The following is a 22337-nucleotide window of genomic DNA, read 5'->3' on the forward strand; positions in this document are numbered from 1 at the left end:
TAAGATGATGTATTTCCACAAAGGGCATTCTTTTCAGTCTGCTGATGAAAAGTCTTGTGGGTTTCCCACCAGTAGAAGCGGCTTAATTGCATTTTGTGTATGCTCTTAGAGTACCTGTTTGGTGAGAACCTGACAAATGGTCTTCTGAAAGTAAATCAATTTTGTTTTCTTGGGCTTTCTTGAATATACACGATGTCCGGAGCCTGAAAAGCACAGCAGTGGCACAAGAGGAAGCAAACAGTGGGGCGCCAGTTAGGCTCTATGGTTCTCTGAAAGACTTTGTAGCCTCCTCTAAAGAGAAAGAAGAATGTGCCATTGGCGGTAGTGAGTAAATGGAACCTTCTTGTCTTCTTTGCTCTTGTCTCCTTATAAATAAACCATTGTTGTCCATCCTTGGCATTTGCAGTTCATTGTGATAAATTGGTCTTGATGTGTCTGACATTTCAACCAAGTTGTTTAATGGTGCCTTTCTGAAAAGGCAGATCTTGCTATAACTCGCCTTGGTCCAGAATGCATCCAGGGTAAGAGCGCTCACCATCACACGCAGCACTAACCCTTTCCTTTCTGCCTGCACAAAGAGGGAAGGAGGGAGTAAAACATTTTGGTCACGTCAGCCCAAGAGGCCTGGGTTTGTGTAGCCGTGCACAGAAACAGAAATGTTAAGTCTGGACTGCAGTTGCTGAAAGCCTCTTTAATAGTGTGGACAACAACAGGAATTCCACTTGCATCTGCAGCCTCTTGGAGGAGAGGGGAGGAAAACACCCAACTTGGTGGAAATGCAGGTGTGTTTTCATCAAAGTTTTGCTTTGAGTTTTGTGCAAGATCCCCTCTCTGTTAGCTGCCAGTGCTTACAAGTCATTGGCTTCCATGCAATGATTGCTTAGGTGTAGAAACCACTGGAACACAAAGATTTGATGAACTGTGACCAACAGCAGCTTCTATTGCTGCATCCCTGAAAGTTCAAGCTTTGATTTATATATTTTAAATGTCTGTAATTATTCTGTCAGGGAGATGATTAACATAGAGGTTGCTTTCTATAAATAGGAGCCTTCTATTCATACCTTTCCAAATCTTTCAGCTTCCCAAAACTATTAAGCATCTGCCCACAGCAGCCAAGCAAAAGTAATTCCTGTGCTTTAAACTCTGACCAGTAAGTAGCCTTTTTTCTGGTTAATGATCCCACTGTGTGATGATGCCATTTTAAGATTATATTTCACCTTCTTCAAAATCAGGGGTGTGGAACATGTTCTTACCTGTCTTGACCCGCTTGGTTCTCAGTGGAGATTTACAGTGGGGATGGAAGACCTGGTCCTAACTGGCATTGAAATAAATTCCCCTTTCCATCACTATTGCCAGAGCAAGAAGAACTAGAACAATTTTTGGGGGATATGGACCAATACCTTGATTAACAAATGTCTCAGTGACATTTTAGTATCCCAGTTTGCCCAGCATGCCAGTCCAATCCAAACCTTAATGTAGTTGGGCAGAACAAAACCTGCAGCTTAGAGGGGGCACAGGACCTGGCCTGAGTTGGCAGATACACTGATCCTGGTGGAGCCTTGTTCGGGAGCCTTTCCAATGTTTTTTATTACTAATTTGCTGGAAAAATAATCCCAAAGAGTAAGTAAGGATCCTTTTTTTCCTCCCCCCTGTAATCATGCAACATTCATAAATGTTATTTAGGTATGCAGCGAGCAAATTTCAACAGAAATGCTGTCATGCCACAGGGTTATAAAACTTCATTACATCTGTTATGAACTGCCTGTCTGTGGCAGGACCTAATTTTTCTTGATGTATTGGTTGCCCACAGCTTCTCAAAACTGCTTCTTATAACACTTCAAGGCGCTAAGGCAGAGAAATGCAGGGATTAAATGGCACTGCTCTGCAAGTGGCTGATTGATGCTTTGGGGCTGTAGGATGCCCTTTCACAGCCTCCTTGTGTAGGTGGAAGGGGAGGTATAAATTTCATCTTCTCTCTCAGCACTTGGGAAGCTGATAGACTTTGTATAAATACCTTTACCAGGGCAGGGTAATGTGAAGGTTTTAATTTAGAATTTAGGTTCCCACCTGCTCAGTAGACCTGCAGCCATACACAGCATTATTATCATTAATACCAATGGAAGAAATATTTGAATACATGTAATTTTTTGAAGAGAGAAATTGGTGTATTTAATAAGCAAATTCTGCCAAACTGGATGATGATTCCAGAATGCTGAACAATTGTTTAAATTGTGGAACGTTTTGCATTTCAGCAGCCTTGTCACAATAAACGTAGATCTGTTGCTCTTTACACTATTATGGAGGAAAGAGAAAAATAGGAATTTTAGCAATGCAAACTAGTTATGAGAGAATGAGCTTCACAGCTTACTTGGTTCCAGATAAATCTGGCAGATTATTTTTCATAGTTGTCTTCTTGCCTATACTGAGGTTTTTGCTTCTGCAGAGCCTCCTATGTCTCTGTGTCTGACATCACAGTTGCCTTCAATTTATGCAGTTAAGCTCAATTTGTTACATATCTGCAAATTCCTGCTTGTCCTTGCTGCTTTTTCCTCAGCTTTGCTGACCAGAGTCTGCCCAGATCATTATGTTTAGAAATTGCCTTGCCAAACCTAGACGTACAGCACTGTACTACAATGAGGGAATTGTTTTTTCCTGGCTGTGCTGGAGGTGGTGTGTGCAGAGCTGCTGTGCTGTGTGCAGGGCAGTGACTGAGCAGCTCCAGCTCAGTGTGTTGGGAGGGAGGCAGAGCCTGGTGCTGCACTGAGCATCCTTCCCTAACAACCAGCCCCAGGTTCTCAGCTGGAATCCCTGTTGGTCTGCTGGAGCAACTTTCTCAGTTCATTTGGGCTGAGAGGGACAGGAAGGGCCTCATTCCCAGGGCAGCCTGATGGAAGAGGCAGCAGGTTATTTTGGGATTTCGTTCCAGTATGTCTCAGGATTGAGCCATTCAAAGTCAAAGTAACTTTAACAGCAGAAACAATGTTAGAAATGTTCAGAAATATGTTTAACTTCTGATTATTTCTTTGTTTTTTTTTTTCTTCCAGCCAAACAAGTGTGTCCATCTGAAAAAATTAGCTGTGGAGACTTAAGCAACAAGTGCATCCCGTTGTCCTGGAGATGTGATGGGCAGAAGGATTGTGAAAGTGGAATTGATGAGGCTGGTTGCACTCCTGGTGAGTTAATACAGATGCAACATCTCCATGAGGACTATAAAAGTCCTGGAGTGACTGTTACAAATTGCATGGAAAGGGATGATTTTTCCTGCCAACAAACTCACTCTGCTTTGCAGTGCTAAGTGGTGACTTCTAGAACCAGAGAGGAAAGGATTCTCCAGTTGGGGCTGGCTGGAGACTGCATGAACTCCATGAATAATTAATTATTATTATTAGGGTTAACACTCAGGTGATATGGAAAGGACTTAAGGTTCAAACCTTCTTCTGTGGTAGCTCAGCAGGTTCCTGCTGTATCCTGTGCAGAGTGGGACAGACTCAGGCTGCCTTTGGCTGGGGTAGAATGGATAGGTTTGGACATTGGTGGCTTGTTGGTTTCACTGGACAGAGAGAGAATGATGTACTCTGTACCCAAAACTGTTTTAATTTCAGTCCCTAAATGGCCACTTTCTTTTTTTAGGCCTCTCTGTGCTGAATTAAAGAGCCCTTTAACAGAGTTTTCAGTCTGTGAAAACTCCTGCACTGTGTGATCAAACCATTTCTCAGGCTGCCTTTATGGCAGACCAAAGATATTAGTTCTTTATGCTTCTTGATGTCAAATATTCTCTTTTGAATGAATGCTTGACTCATTCTTGTGGCTCCCTTTAGTATTCCATTTGGTTTTCCAACTTTGTTTTTACACAGACCACCAGAATTTAGGGAGTATCAGTCTTGCCAGTCTGTGCTGAAGTAAAATCACCTTTCTAATTTCTAATACTGTTCTTATTAATTTTTTTGTGTGCAAATAATCCAAAGCTTTTAAGAAGCTCACAAAGTTCTGTGTATACACCCGTCCCTCAATATTTCTAGTCTTGCATGTGGTATCAGCAATATTACTTTTACTTCCAGGTTGCTGGTGAAAGGGTTGAATGGTTACATTCAAGCACAAATTGAAGTTTCTTCATTTGAAAACAGGATTTGGAGCTCTAATTCCTGTCCAGTTCATAATCCACATTATGTCTTTTCTTTGAAGCTGTATAAGGAAATATGTTTTACATGAACGTTTTGTGGCTCTGTGTGGAGTGCTGTGGACAAATTTATTTCTTAGCACTCAGCTTTATCAAACCTTTAACTTTGTGAACAACTTGTTTAACTATTTGGCTCTCTTTTAAAGGTATTTTTTCTTAGTCCTTTTTTTCTTTTTCCTTTTATTGATTTTCCATCTGAAACTCTTTGTTTTCTCTTTAACATGTACATTTTTTTTCTTTGAATGGGAGGCTTGAATTAGAGACAAATCCAGAAGATAATTGTAACTGCTATTTTCCTGATACAAGTTAGTGAAATTAGAACAATTTTTACACTGGTGGCTGCCTCCCCTGATTTAATACTGCTGCTCACACCAGTGGGAATGGTCTCACTGAATCTTTTAGTTATAATAAAAAGCTGCTTGAAATTGCTTTGAATTTTTTTTTCAAAGCCTTAGATAACCCCCCCCAAAATTAATGTCAATATGTTCTGAATGCCACATAATTTCAGCATAATGATACTATTAATGGATTTGGAAATAGCTGAGTGTTTCTGCTCTGGATGTTTCAGCATCTCTACTCTTACTTAGCTTCCAGTTTTAGTGCCTGTGCAGGTTCTTAAAAACCTTTAAAAAATTTAATGCAAGGACAAATTACCACATTTTGATTCTTGCTGGGTAACTGGTGAGAAATGAATTAGTAGCTTTCAACCAATGTCTAATGACTGAGCGTTGTCCCCACACACTGGAAATCTCTGCTGAGTCTGGCTGTTCTCTGGCATGAGGACCAGGGGGAAAAGGCATTGCCAGGTAAACTTGGAGCATCCTGGGTGGGTGCAAACATCAAAAGTTTTCAGTCCTAAGATCTCAACTCAGCATCTTTCAGGGGTCAAAACTCGCTTCGAGTGGGAAACAGGAGGCACTGCTGAATGGCTGTGGTGGGAGCACTTTCAGGGAGGTTGCCTGTCAAATGAAGGTCTCATGGATGAGAACAATTGTGTGAGCTTGTGGAGGATTGATAGCTATCCTCTCCCTTATCCAAATCTGATAAACCTCACTAAGCCTATCCACTGATACTCTGTTAACATTCCCATTTCTTCTCTGGTTAGAATCCTCCTTTCTCTGTTTCCTCTTATCTCAGCAGCACACAGTATCCTGACCACTTCAGACCCCTTCTTCTCTTTGTTTTGTTAATCTCTGCACTCAGGTTTTTATTCTCATTTTATAAGAAGCTTCAGCACTGCCTGTCACCAGCAGCCCCTTGGAGCACAGCACCCCGTCACAGAGGCTGCACTCCTCACAAGCTGACCAGCTTGTCTATAAATAACACATCTTGCTGGATAAATGTTTGGTAGGGGATTTATTTGTGCTCAGAATAATTTCTGTGGTGAGAGCCTGCATGTGCAATAAACAAGTGGATGATGACTTGAAGATGGTGTGAGGACATCCAGAAGAAAAACCCCTAAGCTCTTTCCAAATCCATGTTAATAAAGCTATTACTGCAACCTCATATGACACTTCAAAAATATTTTAACTGTGTATACTCTTGCTTTTTGATAGGAATAACTGGCTCTTGGATTTATAATTCTTCAAGAGGATTTAATATGGAGTTTATGAACCTTATTAATGCCTGCATTTCTGCATTGATATTTTGTACCAGTAACAAGATTTTGCTGGTATCCAGGAGCAAAGCTTGGTTGTGCTGAGGCTGTGCAGGAACCTGTCCCTGTGTCAGAATGTTCACATGTTAAGGGAGGATCTCCTGCAGGAGAGGACAGTAATTATTATGATACACAATCATCCAAAACTGTAGGAACAGTGTAGGTGTACTATGGTTCTTCCTCCTCCAGCAGTTTCCTTTCCAGCTACTGCTCTGAACCTTGTAATTCTTGCTGGATTTTTCCTCTCAGAATGATATCATTGCTTTTTGAATCCATGTGAAATGTACCCAGTGCAGACACTGGCACAGCCAGCTGGGGAGAAAAAGCAGCTGTTCAGAGACTTGGGGACAAAAGCAGAGAATCTGAGTGAGGAGACAATGGTGTGATTTTCACCCTGTGGAAGAACTTGTCAAAGAAGCAGTGGAAACTGAAATTCTTTCACCTGCATTGGATAAGGCACCAGTGACCAGGGATCCAGATTTGTGTCTGCACAGGCTGTAGTTGCACTGGGGGTTAATTGCAGGTGTTAATCCTTGCACATAGGTAGTTAAGTGCTGTCTAAATAACTCTCTTCCAACAGACAAGCTTTAAGAACACTACTGACTTCCAGTGCACAGTTTCTGAAAATGCAAATATCTGCCTTTTTAAAATAAGACTATATAAAAAGAAAAAAATCTTATTTTTCAGTTTTTGGAGCAGAAGTAATTTGAGTCTTCACAATACCAGGTATGTTGTAGTCATAGGTCAGGGTTAGCAGTCTTGAATTTGCTGGCTTGGAGGTGCTGGCAGCCTCCTTATTTCCCTGGTGAAGGTTTTCTTCTCCCACTGCACCCAACCTTTGTCACAATGGATTGGACAAGCTTAGGACTGAGTTTACTGAGACTAAAAGAGAAATTAAATAGGAGAGGCTGTAATTAAAGTAAGACAACTGAGGGTCCATCTGGACTTGGCTAACTACTGCAGAACTTGTTAAATCTCTGCTGAGAGAGACAGTAAGCAGTGTTTTGTCAGCTGCTCAGGAATGCAAAGAGCACTTGAGAGTGGCTTTGGAAGAAAGGAGCTGCCATCCTATAGCACCTGAAATGGCACTGAACCCCTTCAGGGCACACATGTCCCTCCTGAGAGAACTCTGGGATGTTCACAGAGAACAAGGCTCTGGCCCCATTTCTTCTGGCTGTGTCACTGGTTCTCACATGAACCACTGCTTCCCTCAATATGGAAATTGTGTCTTGCAGATGAGGAGTTGGAAGTGTGCACCATTTTCCCCTTTCCCAACAGTTGGATGCAGTGAAATGATGAATTCATTGATATATTGACAGCAGAATAAGCTATTTATCCATGGTTTATTCTGCTGAACTGTTGCACAGAGACAGTGATCATGGGGAACTTGTGCAGGCAATGGACATACTCACACTAACCTTGTGCAGTTGGCTGAGGTGAGAGCCAGGAATTCCTGCAGGAGCCTCATGCCAGTGACAGCCTTGCCACCCAGAGCATCTTCTTTTGGACCCTGATCTTCAGGCTTTTCATTGCTGACCATGTATCTCAGAATTAGTTCTACATTTTCAGCCTTATGATATGATGATCTGCCAGATTAAAAGTGTACAAACTGGTAAAGGTTTTTTAAATTCATAAAGGAAACCACAGTAAGCACAGGTGTGCTCAGCTGTAACCGTGTGTCCTTGCCATGGCAGCTCACAGGCTTTGTCATGTATGTAGATCATTTATAGGATCCTCAGGTGGTGAACGTCCCACTTTTCTGGCACAGCTCCAGACTCATATGTTACTTTCCAAAAAAGCAGCAGCCCCTCCAAGTGAGGAGCCCTTTTCTTGGAAGGTCCAAGTGCAGGAAACTTTGAGTCAGCTCTTGCCAGTGCCCTGGTTAACAGTTCTCAGGTCAGCTGAGAACCATTGGCTGAAGGCAGAATTTAAAGCAGGCTAAAGCTGTTCATCCCCTTCAGCAGATCCACCTGGTGATGAACCAGCTGAAGAATGGAAATTGCAAAGCTGATTTAAAGTCACCTTCCCCCACTCTGCTCCTGCACCTACGCTCACATGAAGTGACCTTTCTATTGACAGTTAAATTGTTTTGTCATCTTTTATCAATGTCTTGTAACTATAAAGAGCATCATGTTGTCCCAGTGCTGTTTTCTTTTTAGTGCAGTAGCAGGTGCCAGTATTTTGCATGAGTGACACTCCAGTACTCCCCACTGGGATTTGGCCACACTGATCCAGTCCATTCCAGATCTCCACTGATCCTACTGAGACCTTCTAACTTGGTGATAATGTGGCACTGATTTTATCTTTCATTGCAGTTTGATTAATGTGTGCTTTTGTCAAAGTTAGTTCTGTTCACTGCCTGTTAATGAATTAACATTCATTATGTGCTGTCCCTCAGTCAGCTCAGAGGGACATCAAACCCAAAGGATCAGATTTTGCCATGCATTCTCCCTGAGAACCCCACCCATTTTAACAGGGTTTAAATCCATAGCACCACAGTCATACCTGTAAAAGAAATATTTATCCACTATCATTATTCATTACTTTAGTATGTGATGAAAAGAAACATGGCTGGTCTGAAATTCCTGGCATTTTCTAGAGGGTAGCTGTAGCTTCAGTGCACTTGCCATGGTGGAAGAATTTACAATTATTTTCAAGAAGGAAGAAAAGAATCGCTAGATTTAACAAATGCAAGTCCTTCATAAATAAGATAAGGTAACACAGCAATGATATCCTCTGGGCTTTACATGATGTTTAATTACTGGACAGCTGGAGGGATTAATGCTTGTGCATTATGCTGTGGCTCTCAGAAATTAAACATGTACAGCTGCCACTTTATCACTGCTTAAAGTATTAAGGCTCCTTCAAAAGCAGTAGTAATTTGCAGAAAAATCCCCATTGTTATTTAGGAAAAATCTCAACCCGTAATCACATTTGTCCTGAGTTCCTTCAGAGCAAAATGGCAAGAAGGAAAAGAGATTGGGAGTTACTTTTAATTGCATGCTGACAGGAAAAGTGAAGGTAGCTGCATTTTTAATATATTGGATGCTCATTGTAATTAAACATGATTAAACAGTATGTGAACTTAGGTTAGAGGTAAGACAGTCATTGTGTAAATCCAGAATAAAACCCTAAAGCCATGGCCCAAGCTGTGCCAGGGCTCTACCTGCAGAGGATGAGGGCACAGTGGCTTTGCCTTGCTGCTGCTGGCTCTTGAGCTGAGCTTTCTAAAGGAAGATGTGTGGCACATCTGCAAATGGAGATTCCAGCACCGAGTGAGGCTTTGGGGGTGGCCCTGTGCTGATCCTCCTCACAGAGAAATTGTCCCTATCAGTGTTCCATGAATAATTTATTCTCTAAAGCAGAGGAGATGAAAACACAATCTGAAAACAAGACAATGCAGCAGGGGTACTTCTGCAGCGTTGCTCTGAAGGAGCGTGAGGGGAAAAGGGGGGATGCAAAGAACAGCAGGAGCACACTCACACCCCCACACAGACACATCCTTCACACCCCAAAGGATCATTGTTCACAGGGGTCTGGAAGAGGGCTGTGAAGGCAGCTGCTTTTGTACAAAGATATGTGGATTCTGCACTTTAGCTGGAGACAATGGCTCTGATTCTTCTGTCCAATCTCACATCATAGTGGCAGAGGAGCAAGAATTGGCCTGTAATTATGTTTATCTTTTGGGTAGTCTGTCTTTCAGCAGTTAGAGCTCCTAGAGCTGAAACAGTGAAGGAATTACATCTCGCTGAAACAGTCAAGGAATTACATCTCTTATTGCCAAATACAATTGTATTTCATGTCCCTGAAGTGGTTTCTTCATAAGAGTGCAGTTATAATTTTGAGCCTATTCATCCAAAAAGCACGAATCTGTTTAGTTTTATTCAGGGAAATCTTGCCAATGATGATGCTGTGATGGCAGATATGCGGGTAGGAGTTGCATCCTGCAGTGGCCACCAGTACATATGTGTTACACTAATTAACAGTTCTGTTTCCTGAGCATATGATCTGAAGGCTAAATCAAAATCAGTAGCCTGAACTCAGCACAGTCCTACGCAGGAGAGGACCATGTCATGTTTGATGCAAGAGGGAAAAAAAAAAGTTGGTTTATGAGTCATATTAACAGATAAAACTAATCTGAAAGTCATCTTAGTGGCTGAAATATTCTTTTTGTAGAGGATGATATAAGGGTTGGGTTAACTTTGCTTTTACTTTGCAAAGAAATTTGTTCATTAGATAAAATGTAATTACAAAGGTTTTGTTCACAATAAACACCGCTTCATTACCCTTCTTTGTTCCAATAACTTTAAAATAATTGCTCATGTTGAATACATCTCATGTGAGTCTTCATCTCAGCCCAAATCCAGGAAAGTGCTGCTTTCTATTCCCAAATCATAGAATCTGCAAGGCAAATCCTACTGCCATGGAAATCTCATTGCTGTTAATGTGAGCACAGTCAGCACACGGCCCTTACAGGTTTAATTGCAGGCAGTGTCACTCAGTGATTAAATTTTCCATTTGAGTAGAAAATCTAATCCTGTTTTTTGATAAATGATTGCCATTCTTTGCTGGAATTGTGGGTACATAGGTACATTGCCTACATCACATACTAGCTGTGACCCCTAATTATCACATAACTGAAAACAGGCAGGGGCTGGTTGTTTCCTGAGCAGTCTGTCAGTCTCTCCCCCTCCCAAAGTCACCACAGGGGCCTTGTGTTTATGGACTTGGTCATTATAGGATGTGCTTATATTCATAAGCTTGAATGGGGCTACACCAAATTCTGACAATTGCTGTGTTGCATCCTCAGTGCTCCTTTTTTGAGGTGCTTCTCCCTTCAGATCAATTGTCTTGCAAACCATTTTATTCCAAAAGCATCTTTTAATTGTTATCGAACCTACATTCAAGCTCACTTTGGATCACTGTTCCTAGAGAAATGAGAGACATGGCCAGGTAAACTGGGGAGTTGAGAAGGCAAAGCTCTCAGCCTTGCCTTGTTTTGTCTGTGCTCTAGAAGAGTTAATAGTGTATGTTCCAAATGCAGTGAATGTTTAACAGTGAAGCAAACTGCAAAAAGCAATATCTCCTCTTACAGACAGTTCCCATCAAGCAAAGTAAATTAATGGAAATGGATATTTTATGGGCACTGACCTCATTGTTTGCAATGAGAGCTCTGCTTTGTCCCTCACTGCTCAGGTGAGTTCAAACCTGTGAGTCAGCAACGTCCAGGATTTCCTGCTTAGTTATGGCAGCAGCTTATAAATGATAGACTGATTCTGGGGAAATGGCTCAGCTTTCCCACTGGTTAAACTGGAACTATCCCTGTGCTCAGGAATGGGTAAGGAGCAAGTGGCAGCAGTGACATGGCTGTGGAACCATGGGCTGGGGTTCCTTGCCTTTCTCACATTTCCTAAGAATAAGCCCAATTGTGCAGTCATTTGCCAATGTGGTTGGAGTGTAGCTTTGAGGATTCCAATAAAGTCTTTCCTGAGCTGGACATAATGAAAACAGTGGGGAAAACAGGCAGGTTGTGTCTCTGTGTCAGCAGATGAGCAGGGAGTGGGAATCTGCCCAGTGGGTGGAAGGTGACATCCATAGATTGGCTTTTCCTGGCAAAGTGTCTGTGATTTAAACTCCACAATGGCAAAATTAAATGGTGGTTGTGCAGAAAAGTCAGCGCACAGAAATCCTGTGCAGAAAATTCATAATCACAGGGAGTCCTGCTGAATCCAAGAGGTCTGTGTGTGCAGTAATGTGGGATTTGTGTGCACTGTCCCAGGTGAAGCCCTGCTCAGGAATGCCCTGTTCTGCTTGCTGAACGTTCATATATTCCTCAGAAATACAGAATTTTGTATGATAATATTAGGGCAGATGTTAGTTTAATGGCTATTATCAGATGGTTCTGAGGGATTTGCCAAATTGGTATAATTTGTAAAACTGCCATTTTAATAAGGAAGTCATGTTGAAGGGAATAGAGTGAGCTTGTCCTGTAAAGGCTCCAATTTTCAAAGTCAGGAAAAAAACTCTAGTACTAGACACTTCACAGCACATTTGTTTTCCAGCTAAATTTTGGCTAGTACCAAACATCTCCAATCTGATTCAGCTGATTATATTCCAGTCAGAATATAAAAGAGTAATAATAATGTCTTTATCCTCATGAGATCCCTGTGGGGTGTCTTGGATTATCACAAAAGCAGGACAGTATTAACCTTTGGTATTTTGACCATCCATTTTTGTCTTTCAAGCTGCTTTATTTTACCCTTAAACCCTCTACACTGGATTCACTTGTTCTTATTTTGAGGTAATTTTCAGTTATTTAGCCAGAAGAACATCTGATAAACTACCTAACCCTTTCCTGGTTTGAAGGGAAATTGAGAAGACCATAAATAAGAGTTGCAACCTTATTGTACATACGTAAAATTAAAGACAGAGTGCAGAGTGTGCATACTTTGTACATAAACGGCTTCTCTCTGTAAATTGGGGGTCATAATTAATTCTATTTCCAGATAATTAAACCACTTGGAATAAATATATGAATCTCAGGAAATACATTCTAAATCACCAAATACATTTTTGAACCAACTATTATTTGTCAGCAGGGGCTTTGGCATCTGGTTGCTGGGTTATAATTAACTAATACTATGCAAATACTGCTGCAGAGAATGGGAAAATGACTGATTTGTGTTTGAGGGCAGCGTGTGACAAAGGCAGCCAGCACATGCAAATATTAATTTGCAGGAGTGCGTGAGATGGCTCCTTAGCTCCATTAGTGACTTGAACAATATCAGGAATTACTATTCCTGCTGCAGCCTCCATCTAGATGGGCTTTTCGGTATCAATCACCATAGCAACAACCACTGGTGGGAGTGAGACTGCAATTCCACTGCATTATTCCCTCCATGGGAGGCCTGTCATTTTTTCAGAGCAATGAGCTTCAAGGTCATCTTCATTTACCTCCATGTCTTTTGCTGTCCTTCCTGGAGGGCAACTTTCCATGGGAAGCTTGTCCTTCCAGGCACAAATCCGTGCTTTAAAGACTGGCATTTGACAGAAGATCTGTATGAAATATTCAGCTATTTGGTAAGCAATTGACTGCAGGCAAAATAAATAATTTAGACAGAATTAAACCTGAAAATAAATACTAGTTAAGCAAAACTAACATGCTGACAGTGCTGGTAACTGGGAGTTCCAACATAATCTACCCTGTGTGCACTCTGTGACCTCCTAATCCATGGCCCAGCTCAGACTGGTTCCTGGGGGCTGGGGGAGCTGGGCTTGCACTTGGGGCAGAAAACCCGTGCAGATGGAGCTCAGGAATTCCAGCCCTCAGCCCTGCAGAACTCAAATCCTAAATATCAGACCTTGGGAGAGTTTCTCAAGTCCAGCAGCCTCCCCTGCCAGTGTTGAAGCAGCCATGAATCAGCAGCAGATCTCTCCCTCGCTGATGCAAATGTTGGTATGCACAAATCATCCTTTGCCTGTTATAGAAGATCCATTATCAGATTTAAACAAACATAAATTTTCAGACATATTTCTTTAAGTTGCTTTGGGGACAGTGTCAGAAAAATACAGTGTAATAATTCATTTTATCTTGTCTTCAGCATCAGTGGATAATTGCTGCTATCTACTTTACCACAAATTTTACCAAATAATTATCATTATTTAAGCCATTCATGTAATTTCAAGCGGAAATGGCTCTTTTGGAAGAGAGATGAATTAAATACCTGAGTCTTACTGAAAAGCTATAAAATCTTTAATTAGAGATTAGCAATAACAGCAGTTACAGTCCATTGTACATAATTCCCAGCTCCTGGTAATGATGGACATACCAGTTATATCATTTTTTTCAATTTTATCTAGATTTGAGGATCCATGCTTGGTAGAGTTGTCCATTGTAGAAGTGTTATATACATATATATATATATGTTTGAAATGACAGCTTTTAATGAGCACCCTATATTTTTAGAGAATTATACATCTTGAGAGAATTCTGCTTTTTTCTAAAAGCACTTTATATGCATCTGGCGGAATTATCTGAATTTTTTGGTGCCATGCCTGAACTAAGGGTGTCCCTGCTGCACCAGATTCTCACTAAAGCCTCTGGTTAAATCCTGGCTCTGGGCAAAAGAGAACCAGCCAGCACTGAAACACTAACTCCACAACTACAATCTCTCTGATCTTCTGTTATTTTATTATTTTAAAACTTCCTCTATCCCAAGGCTGCTTCTGCTCTACTCTTCTCAAGAGAAGTGGCAAGAGTGCAGCTGCAAGCTGTGAGGCAAAAACTGTGACAGTTGTGCTCTACAGATTGGCACATAGCACAGGGCAAAAATTAATGCAGAGTACCTCTGGTATATTCTGTATATAAGCAAAATCACATCTACATAATCACTTACGTGTGATATTTTACTCCTGAAACTGTGAAGAACCTTTTAACATTACAGTGCCCTACAGTAAACTGGTGTTAGTTATGCTTTGAAGACTGTTGGTTAAACACATCTTTACAAACATTTCCAAGATTTCTGTTGGGATCACTCAGGTTTGAAGTAGGTTTTGCACCTTAAAGTACAACATTTATTAATTTCTTCTGTGCTAAAGAAAGCAAATTATTATTTGATTCCTTGGTCTTAAGTTAATCAGCTCACAATAGGACAGGCAGCAAATTCGGAGAATGCAAACAAATTGCTCAAGTCAAAAAATATCCCAGTGATCATTGAATTACTGTTGGCACATTTCCTACTGAAATGCTGTGGAGGCAATGCAATACCGTAGCGATGGGACTGCGAGGTTCCCGGACAGATTTCTGGAAGGGGATGTGAAGTAAACTGTCCCTGGGGCTTTCCTGCCCCATGCCCATCTGGGCGCTGGGTAAGGTAGCTGGGTGTCTATTGATGGGCTCTTGGTGCCAGGCGGTGCCGCAGGGGCCGGCAGCAGCAGCGGCTCTGCCCGGGCACAGCTCTGCTCCGCGGCGCTGGCAGCTGCAGCCCTGCCCGGCCCTGTCCAGAGGATCCCGGCTCTCTGCCGGGGAGATGAGGGAGCAGGGAGGGCTCTTGGGACGCTATCTGCCCTGCCATGGCAGCAGCAGAGCATGGCAGGGCTGCTTGGAGCTCTGTGCTGGAGGCGGGTGTGACCCAGAGGGAACTGCTCGATCCCCCCTAAGGACGGTGGGGTTGGAGAGGGGAGCTGCCAACAGCCAACGTGCTGTGCTTGTTCGTGGAGAGAGCTTGCACTCTCTGGTGCTGGCGTCACACTGAACTTAATTTTTAAAAAGAAATAAAATAATCATGACCATGCAATTTTCTAGCTAGCAATTCTTAGGCTTCACTGAGAAAGTCCTCGTGAGAGGTTACAAAAGCTGAACTGCTTCTACTTTCCGGCTGTGATTATCAGTAATTTTATATCTGTACTGGGATTTGTAGGTACAAAGGAGGGGCTTTTGTGCAAACTTCCATTATCTGTATCCCACTCCTATGTTTATCAGTCGCTAATTTGCCAGTGCAGCAGATTTCTGAAGGAAAATATGTACAAACAGGAGGAGGGGTAGGGGTGGGACCAGGAAAACAACGAGGGGGGAAAGAGGGGCTCATTACAGTTGGTGGAAAGGAAATTCATGCACATTTAGAATGTGCAAATCATTACAATCTTGCCCAAACATTAAGAATCGAAGAACTATGCAAGATTTTGCTCTGTTTCTGAGATTCATCAAAATGCCAGAAAATCAATTTCTTCTTCTCAGTCTTTATCTGTTACAGAAGCTGTACATAGCCATAGAAATATTCCTGTTTTCCCACTACCATTTTAAAACAGATTGGTAAGATTCTGTTACCTTGAATTTCCACTTTATGGAGCAATGTTCCATATGCAGTTCCATGTTCCATGCAGTTCTCTGAAGACAGTGTTAAGTTATATAGCTGTGTACTCATCAGCAGGGTTAATAGATGATTTCTAGTTATGGGGTAAGGATAGAGAAATCTGCTGAATGGAGATAAAGAGCAGAATTTGGGTAATATTCGGAGAATTTTAATGGTCTCAAGTTTGCCATGAAATAGAGGAGTTTTTAGATGCTTCTCCACCAGACTGTGCTTTTATTTCATGTCCTCCTGAGAAGAATTCACCTCACAGTATTAGTTCCTTCTGTTTGGAGAGGAGAAACTGTGGCTGTTCCAAGGGACAGGTGCCTCCTGAGAGCATCTCAGTATCTAAAATCCTCTACGCAGTGCAGAAGGAGCTGAGCAGCTCCTTTGGTGCCTCGCTCTGTTGGTGTCAAGCGGGGCAGCTGAGATGCTCTTTAACATTTCTCCCTGCTGGAGAGAGCCTGGGTCCTGGCCAGTGCATGGCAGCATTGCAGCAAGGAAGGCAATCTTCTTTCTCTTCTAATTAGGTGTATTGCTGTGCTCTAACATATGGAAACCTGGGGCTAAATGGGACAGAGCAAGGACAGCAGGGGAAAGGGGTGTGTGTGTTTGTGTAAACCTATGTGTATGTGTGTGTGTGTATATTCATGTTCTGATGTAAAATGAGAGGCTGCTTAGGTTATCAGGCAGAGCCCAGCGAGTTTGCCAGACAAAATGTAATTAGGCATCTGTGCAAGTGGACTGTTCCTAACTGCTGGATAATACAGCTTTATTCCCAGGTATAAACCAGACATAATATTGCAGTAGAATCCCACTGGGTTCCTGTCACTGGCTGAAATCTGGGATATGACAGGTCTTTTAGAGGGATTCTGCTGCTTTCCAGGTGCAATTGCCATTGCAGTGATTGGTACCATCTAAACGGTGTGCTCTGGTGTAGGGGCTCTGCACATATGCCAGTAAGTAGTTCTGCTTCTGAAGACAAAAATTTCCCAAGTGCAATGTAAAAAAAAAAAAAAAAAAAAGCTTATTGTAATTCATATGCATTTATATTTATTGTACTTGTAATTTATCAAAGCCATAACTTCCCTGTAGAGGGCTGAAACTACAAAAGCAGAATTCCTTTGTAAGTTTTGGGAGAATTTCTTCCATGGTTTTGGTTCTCCCACACCTTGATGGAATAAAGTGACTGCGAACTGCACTTTGTTGTAGTACCTGAAAGTTTAATTTGAGCAGGCATCTCTGGTTCAGCTGTCCATTAGGCTTGCAGAGGAGAGTGCTCCACTCAGCTTCTATCTGACAAGCGCCTCATTTGTATGTTAATGTTGAGTTGTGATTTCCAGGGAAGGCATTCAGCGTGTTGTAAAGGGCCTTACTGGCAGATTGCAGCTAAATTGATGCTCGACTCACTAAATATTTACCCTACACATCCCACTTAATATGTCCAAAACCAGGCATACTGTGAAATCCTGAAACCTGATTCTGTGCTTACGAAAGTCAGGAAGCTGGTAATGTCAGCGTGGAGCCAAGTGGAGCCCCGGCGCTGCCAGCACAGCTCCAGCCTCTCCATGCAACCTTCCCATTCCCATTCCGTGCGTGCTGCTGGTCCCGCCCGGGGCTCACCCGGCTCCGGCCCCGGGGCTCCCCTGGCTGCTCCTCGGTGCCAGGACAGCGATGCCCCCGCAGTTCCCACAGCCCTACTGCCCCTCCTTCTCCAGGGCTGCCGTGGTCCCTAGAGGATGCATCCTGAGGAGCTGAGGAGGCTGTGGGCACACCGGCTCTTTGTCTCTGGGAGAAATGTTTTGTGATAGGACAGCCCTGGTAATGCCTTTGTGCCTTTGCCCTCAGACGACCCTAATGTGCTAAAGCTGGGCCAGTGGTGAGGGCTGGGTTGGAGACCTCCCAGCTCACTTGTTTGTTTTTATTCCCAAGCCTGTTCTCCCAACGAGTTCCAGTGCAGTAACAAGTCGTGCATCTCCATCATCTTCGTGTGCGACGGTGACAATGACTGCGGGGACGGCAGCGACGAAAGGAAGTGCTCCCCTCTGACCTGCAACCCCAGCGAGTTCCAGTGCAACAACAGCGTGTGCATCCCCGAGCTGTGGGTGTGCGACAACCAGCCCGACTGCGAGGATCAGTCGGACGAGTCCGTGGAGAAGTGCGGCTACGACGCCAAGGCGCTCAACACGTGCGCAGCCCACGAGTTCCAGTGCGGCAACGGCGAGTGCATCCACCTCAACTGGAAGTGTGACGGGGACGAGGACTGCAAGGACAAGTCTGACGAGCAGGACTGCCGTGAGTGGCTGCAGGGGCCGGCCGAGGGCTCTCTTGGGCTGGGGTGGGAGGGCCGTGAGGCTGCCGTGGGCTGTGTTTGAAGGCAAGGCTTTGATGTCTGAGCAGCAGCTGTGCCAGACAAGGAGCGCTTGTGTCCCACATGATACGGCTGGGTGGCCAGCCCAGCAGGGTCAGGTGTACTCCACACTCCTTTTGTGCCTTTTCCTTCAGAATCCACAGAGGAGGTGTAAGAGCTGTTGGATGGTACCATGCCTCAGAAGAGTTCTGTCTCACTAGAAAGACAAGGAGTGAAAAATGGGAGAAATGTTCAAAGCCCTCAAGTTGCATGGTGGGGTCACAGCCCAGAGGTTAGAAGCTGCTATGCTAAAGGGAATATATGATCAGCAGAAAAAAATAAAAAAATATTTTCTGCCTCTGAAGTTGGAGTATACTGAACAAGACAGTCAAGAGAAGTACCTCTGAAGAATCCAGTTTGAAATACACTTTGAGCTTGGCTTGATAAAGGCAGAGAGCTAATAAATAATGGATTTATTTTCAGCTGGCTTCATGCATTTAACAAGTTGGTGTTGGTATGTGTGGTATTTTGAGTATTTCACCCATTTTTAGCCACTAAACTATTCAAGCTGGTCACTTACCTGAAGAAGGAGAGAGAAGAAAACAAGAGCAAAATGTTTTGCTAGAATATTCATAATGACAAGATTGAAATTAAATATTTACATAGCTGTTTATACTTAGCAGCTCTGACATTGGGCCACCTCTGGGGAGGAAGGCAGCAACCAGCTAGAAAACTCAGGGATTTTTGCAAGGTATCTAAGAAAATGGACCACTTTTGCCAGCACCATCTTTTCATATCCATGACACCACCAAGGCCAGGCTGGTGAGCAGCAGTGTGGGAGAGCCCTTCAAGGAGCTGGGGATCAGACTTCCTTCCAGGCAGAGAAGCAGGTGTAAATTTAGTGGCTTCTTTAACAAGAGAAGGACATAGTGAATCCTAGACACCACTGTTTGCACTGCAGGAGAGCAGAGGGATGAACCACAGGTTTTCCCTGGAGCTGCTGTGCTTTTAAAGTTGCCAAGGTCTCTTAAGAGAGGCAAGAGCTGAATCAGAGAAGCCAAAAATGTTTTGTTAGGAAGAGAGCAGCTCTGGCTGCTGGGTGCAAGACTGTCAACCCCTCCTGAGGAGGGGTGGATTGGGTAGGCTGTCTTTTCCTACATCTCCAAGAAGGTGCTGACAGAGCTCTTGGGCAGCAGGTACCCAGGCAGTACTGCCAGGCTCTGAAGGACCACAGGGACCACGGAGTCCGGAGACAAAGTTGGTTCCTGGCTCTGTTTCAGGAAGGCCATGCAGAAGCACAGCTGCTGGAGATGGGCACTGCTGGCTGGGGCAGCCTGGGTGGTTTGGTGCCTGTTTTCATTCTGAGACCTCCTGTAGGCAGTCCTGTACCTGTGTCCCCTCCAAATCAGGGCAGTGGCAAAGGCTATGTTACAAACAAAGGTGAAGAACTGGTGTCTGGTACAGGGGACTCCAGCAGAACTGATCTCTGTCCCATGGGATGCATTCCCTGCAGTGACAGCAACCTGAGAGGATGGCTGAATTTGGACAGCTCAGGAGAGGGAAAGGTGAGCTCCCTTCTATTGCCAAGTGGAGAAGCTCACTGACGGTGCTTTCTGATGAAATGCTTCTTAAATTTCAATCCCTGTTCAACTTGAAATGTTAAGTCTTTTACAGGCCCCATTTATTTTGACATTCTGCTGGGTGAGAGGAGTGGGACTGTGCCCCTGTACCTTCCACAGGCAGAGGGCTCACTGTTCCCCAGCTTCTTTCCTTGGTGTGACAGGCACCGGCCATGTCCAGCCATGTCAAACTGCCGAGCCGGCAGGCCCGAAGGAGCACAGCTCCAGAGCAGCTGCAGAGCAGCCTCGGCCAGCAGCACTTCCAGAGGCAGCTCCCAGGACACAGCTGGACACCGCTGCAGCACAGCACGGTGCTGACAACCAGTGGAGAAAGGGGGAAATGTGGCAGAAGTGACTTGAGAGAATTCTGAGTAGTGGAGATTTAGCGCATCAAGGGTCTCTTTCCAGAAAGTCTCAGTCCAACACAATGTGCAGTTTGTCTACCTGGGAGAAACAAGCATGTGAGCTGATTCTGCTGCCTTCAGTCCTGTGGATTGGGGAACAGTGGGATTCAGAGCCCCATTGTTTTAGCTACCTCAGTGCTCCTCTGCACACAGTGCCTGGTTCTGGTTGCACCCCAGTGCCACAGCGGCGTGTGAGCCCATGGCCATTCGTGCTGCATGGATGGGATTCTCTGAGGCAGCAACTGAGAGAGGCCTTGCAGCACTGAGTGCTTCTGTAGCTGATGTGTTGGCTGGGTCAGAACCAAAATTAATGTTGCTTCCCCATGCTAAATGCAGCTGCTGCTGGAGTGCACCTGCCTGCAGTAAGGGATATTTGGGAGCTCTCGAAACTCAGCATCACTGCTCATCTGTGGACTGAAGAGTTTAGGGACCTTTCTGATTATTTTCCTCCCCAGAAATTCTCTGAGATCATAGGACATGCAGAGAGTTACAGATGTGTGACACAGCTCTGTCAGGGATGCCACATGGGCCCCTTGGCTGGGCTTGATTAAAACTGCAGATCCCACCACTACATCTTCTCTTGCAAGTGGAGATCATATGGGGTTTGTGCAGTATAAACAGAGGGATGGGAATTAATGCTTTAAAAAAAAGGTCATGAGGCCATCAACCATCATTTGTTATAAACATTTTGGATTGGTAAATGAGGAGAGTAGAAATGAAGGGTGACAATTGGTGAACAGGTTTTGGCAGCAAGACAGCAAATAAATGGGAAGGAATGAGTCATTTCAGGAAAGCTGTGTATGAGAACATTGGGTGGCTGGGGTTTTTTCCATAGCATATATATTCAAATATGTATATATGTATATTTATAAAATGAACATTAGGTTAGATTTATTAGTCTCCAAATCTGGAACGGTTATATTTTAAAATGTCCTTTGCAACTTGCATTAAGGCATCCAGGAGGGAGAATAAATAATGCTTACAACTGACAGCAAGAAAACACACCCCTTGAGACCTGACCTCACACTTTCCTGCCTCTGTCTCCCCATCTATAAAATGGGATTGATGCATTTTGCAAATGATAGGATTTTCTTTTTTGGGGAGGAAGGAAAAAAAACAGAAACCAGAGGAAACTGAGGCTCAGGTTTGGAGTCCGGAATATACCTGCTGAATTTGAGCAATGCAGCTTTGTGCCCAGGATTTGTAAATGGGAAGTGTGTCTCTTTGAGGAGGTCTGTTAATTTAGCAGGGCTTTGGTAATTAGTTTTGTATTTGATTTGCTGAGGAGATGGCTGTAAAACTACTGAGATTTCACTGATTTAAACCTTCCAAATTAGGCACAGCAATTTTCTGAATATCTTGTGCAAATAAAGAGCACAGCATTTCTCTCTTCTTGGGTTATTGCTTTTCCTTGGGAATGGCCTTAATGGGAACCTGCTGTCAGCTCTGCCAGTGGGGTAAGATGGGTTAGTGCCTTGACTTCGGGATAATATGGAATTCTCCTGAAAAATGCAGCAAAAATTAGAAATGCCATATATGCATTTTAGTGCCTTTGTAATCAGTAAGAGCCATTATTGTATCTGCCTTTTCTAGATGTCTGTTAAGAGGCTCAGAGGCTGCTCCTCAAAGGTCTGAACTTCCACAGTTCTGATGGAGTGAGAACTGAGCCAGGAAACCCAGCCTGGTCTCCAAACTTCTGTCTCTTCTTGAAGCAAAGCTTTGTGCAGTGGAGTACAGCATCACATGTGTGTTTTGCAGTCTCTGTAGCAACTGAGCTAAGAATTGTGCTGTCATTTTTCTCTGTCTTGTGATGCTTGTGCAACATTGTCTTTGCAATTCCTACTAAATTCTCCTTAATTCGTTTTAGGATTAGAAATCTTTTTGTTCTTAGCATTTAGCTATAACTGCTTTTTAGAAGAGCTTTGAAGATTACAATTGAAGACAATTATAGGTTTTATAGCAGCTGTCTTCCAAATGTGTAGCTTTTGTCACACAGATTTACTTGATAAACTGGAGACCTGTTTCTGCTCCAGAAAAGACAAAACCACATTGCTTTTAATTACATGTTACACTTTTGTGAGGGGTTAATATTTATAGTCAAAAATGGAGGACCATCCTATCCTACCTCCACACATAGAAGTTGCTACAAAAAGGTGAAGCAAGCTGGTTTTCAAGTTAGGGGTGAAGACAAGAAATAATTTTGGCAAAGGAATTTTCAGTGAGACAACTGGAAAGCCTTGAAGTGGCCAAGGTTTAGCTTGGCAGAATTCAGGGTTTCC

At 43.4% G+C, this 22337-nt stretch overlaps 1 protein-coding gene across 2 annotated transcripts in view; it reads left to right on the forward strand.

Annotated features, from left to right (window-relative positions):
- Positions 1–22337, forward strand: part of LRP8 (LDL receptor related protein 8) — a 169864-nt gene that overhangs the window by 127917 nt on the left and 19610 nt on the right. For both annotated transcript variants that reach the window (XM_021529653.2, XM_021529661.2), the window contains exons 4-5: positions 3045–3173; positions 17618–17980. In XM_021529653.2, coding sequence (XP_021385328.2) covers positions 3045–3173; positions 17618–17980 — 492 coding nt within the window. The remainder of the gene's footprint in view (positions 1–3044; positions 3174–17617; positions 17981–22337) is intronic.

This window comes from Lonchura striata, chromosome 9, assembly GCF_046129695.1.
Source record: "Lonchura striata isolate bLonStr1 chromosome 9, bLonStr1.mat, whole genome shotgun sequence".
Taxonomy (NCBI): Eukaryota; Metazoa; Chordata; class Aves; order Passeriformes; family Estrildidae; genus Lonchura; species Lonchura striata.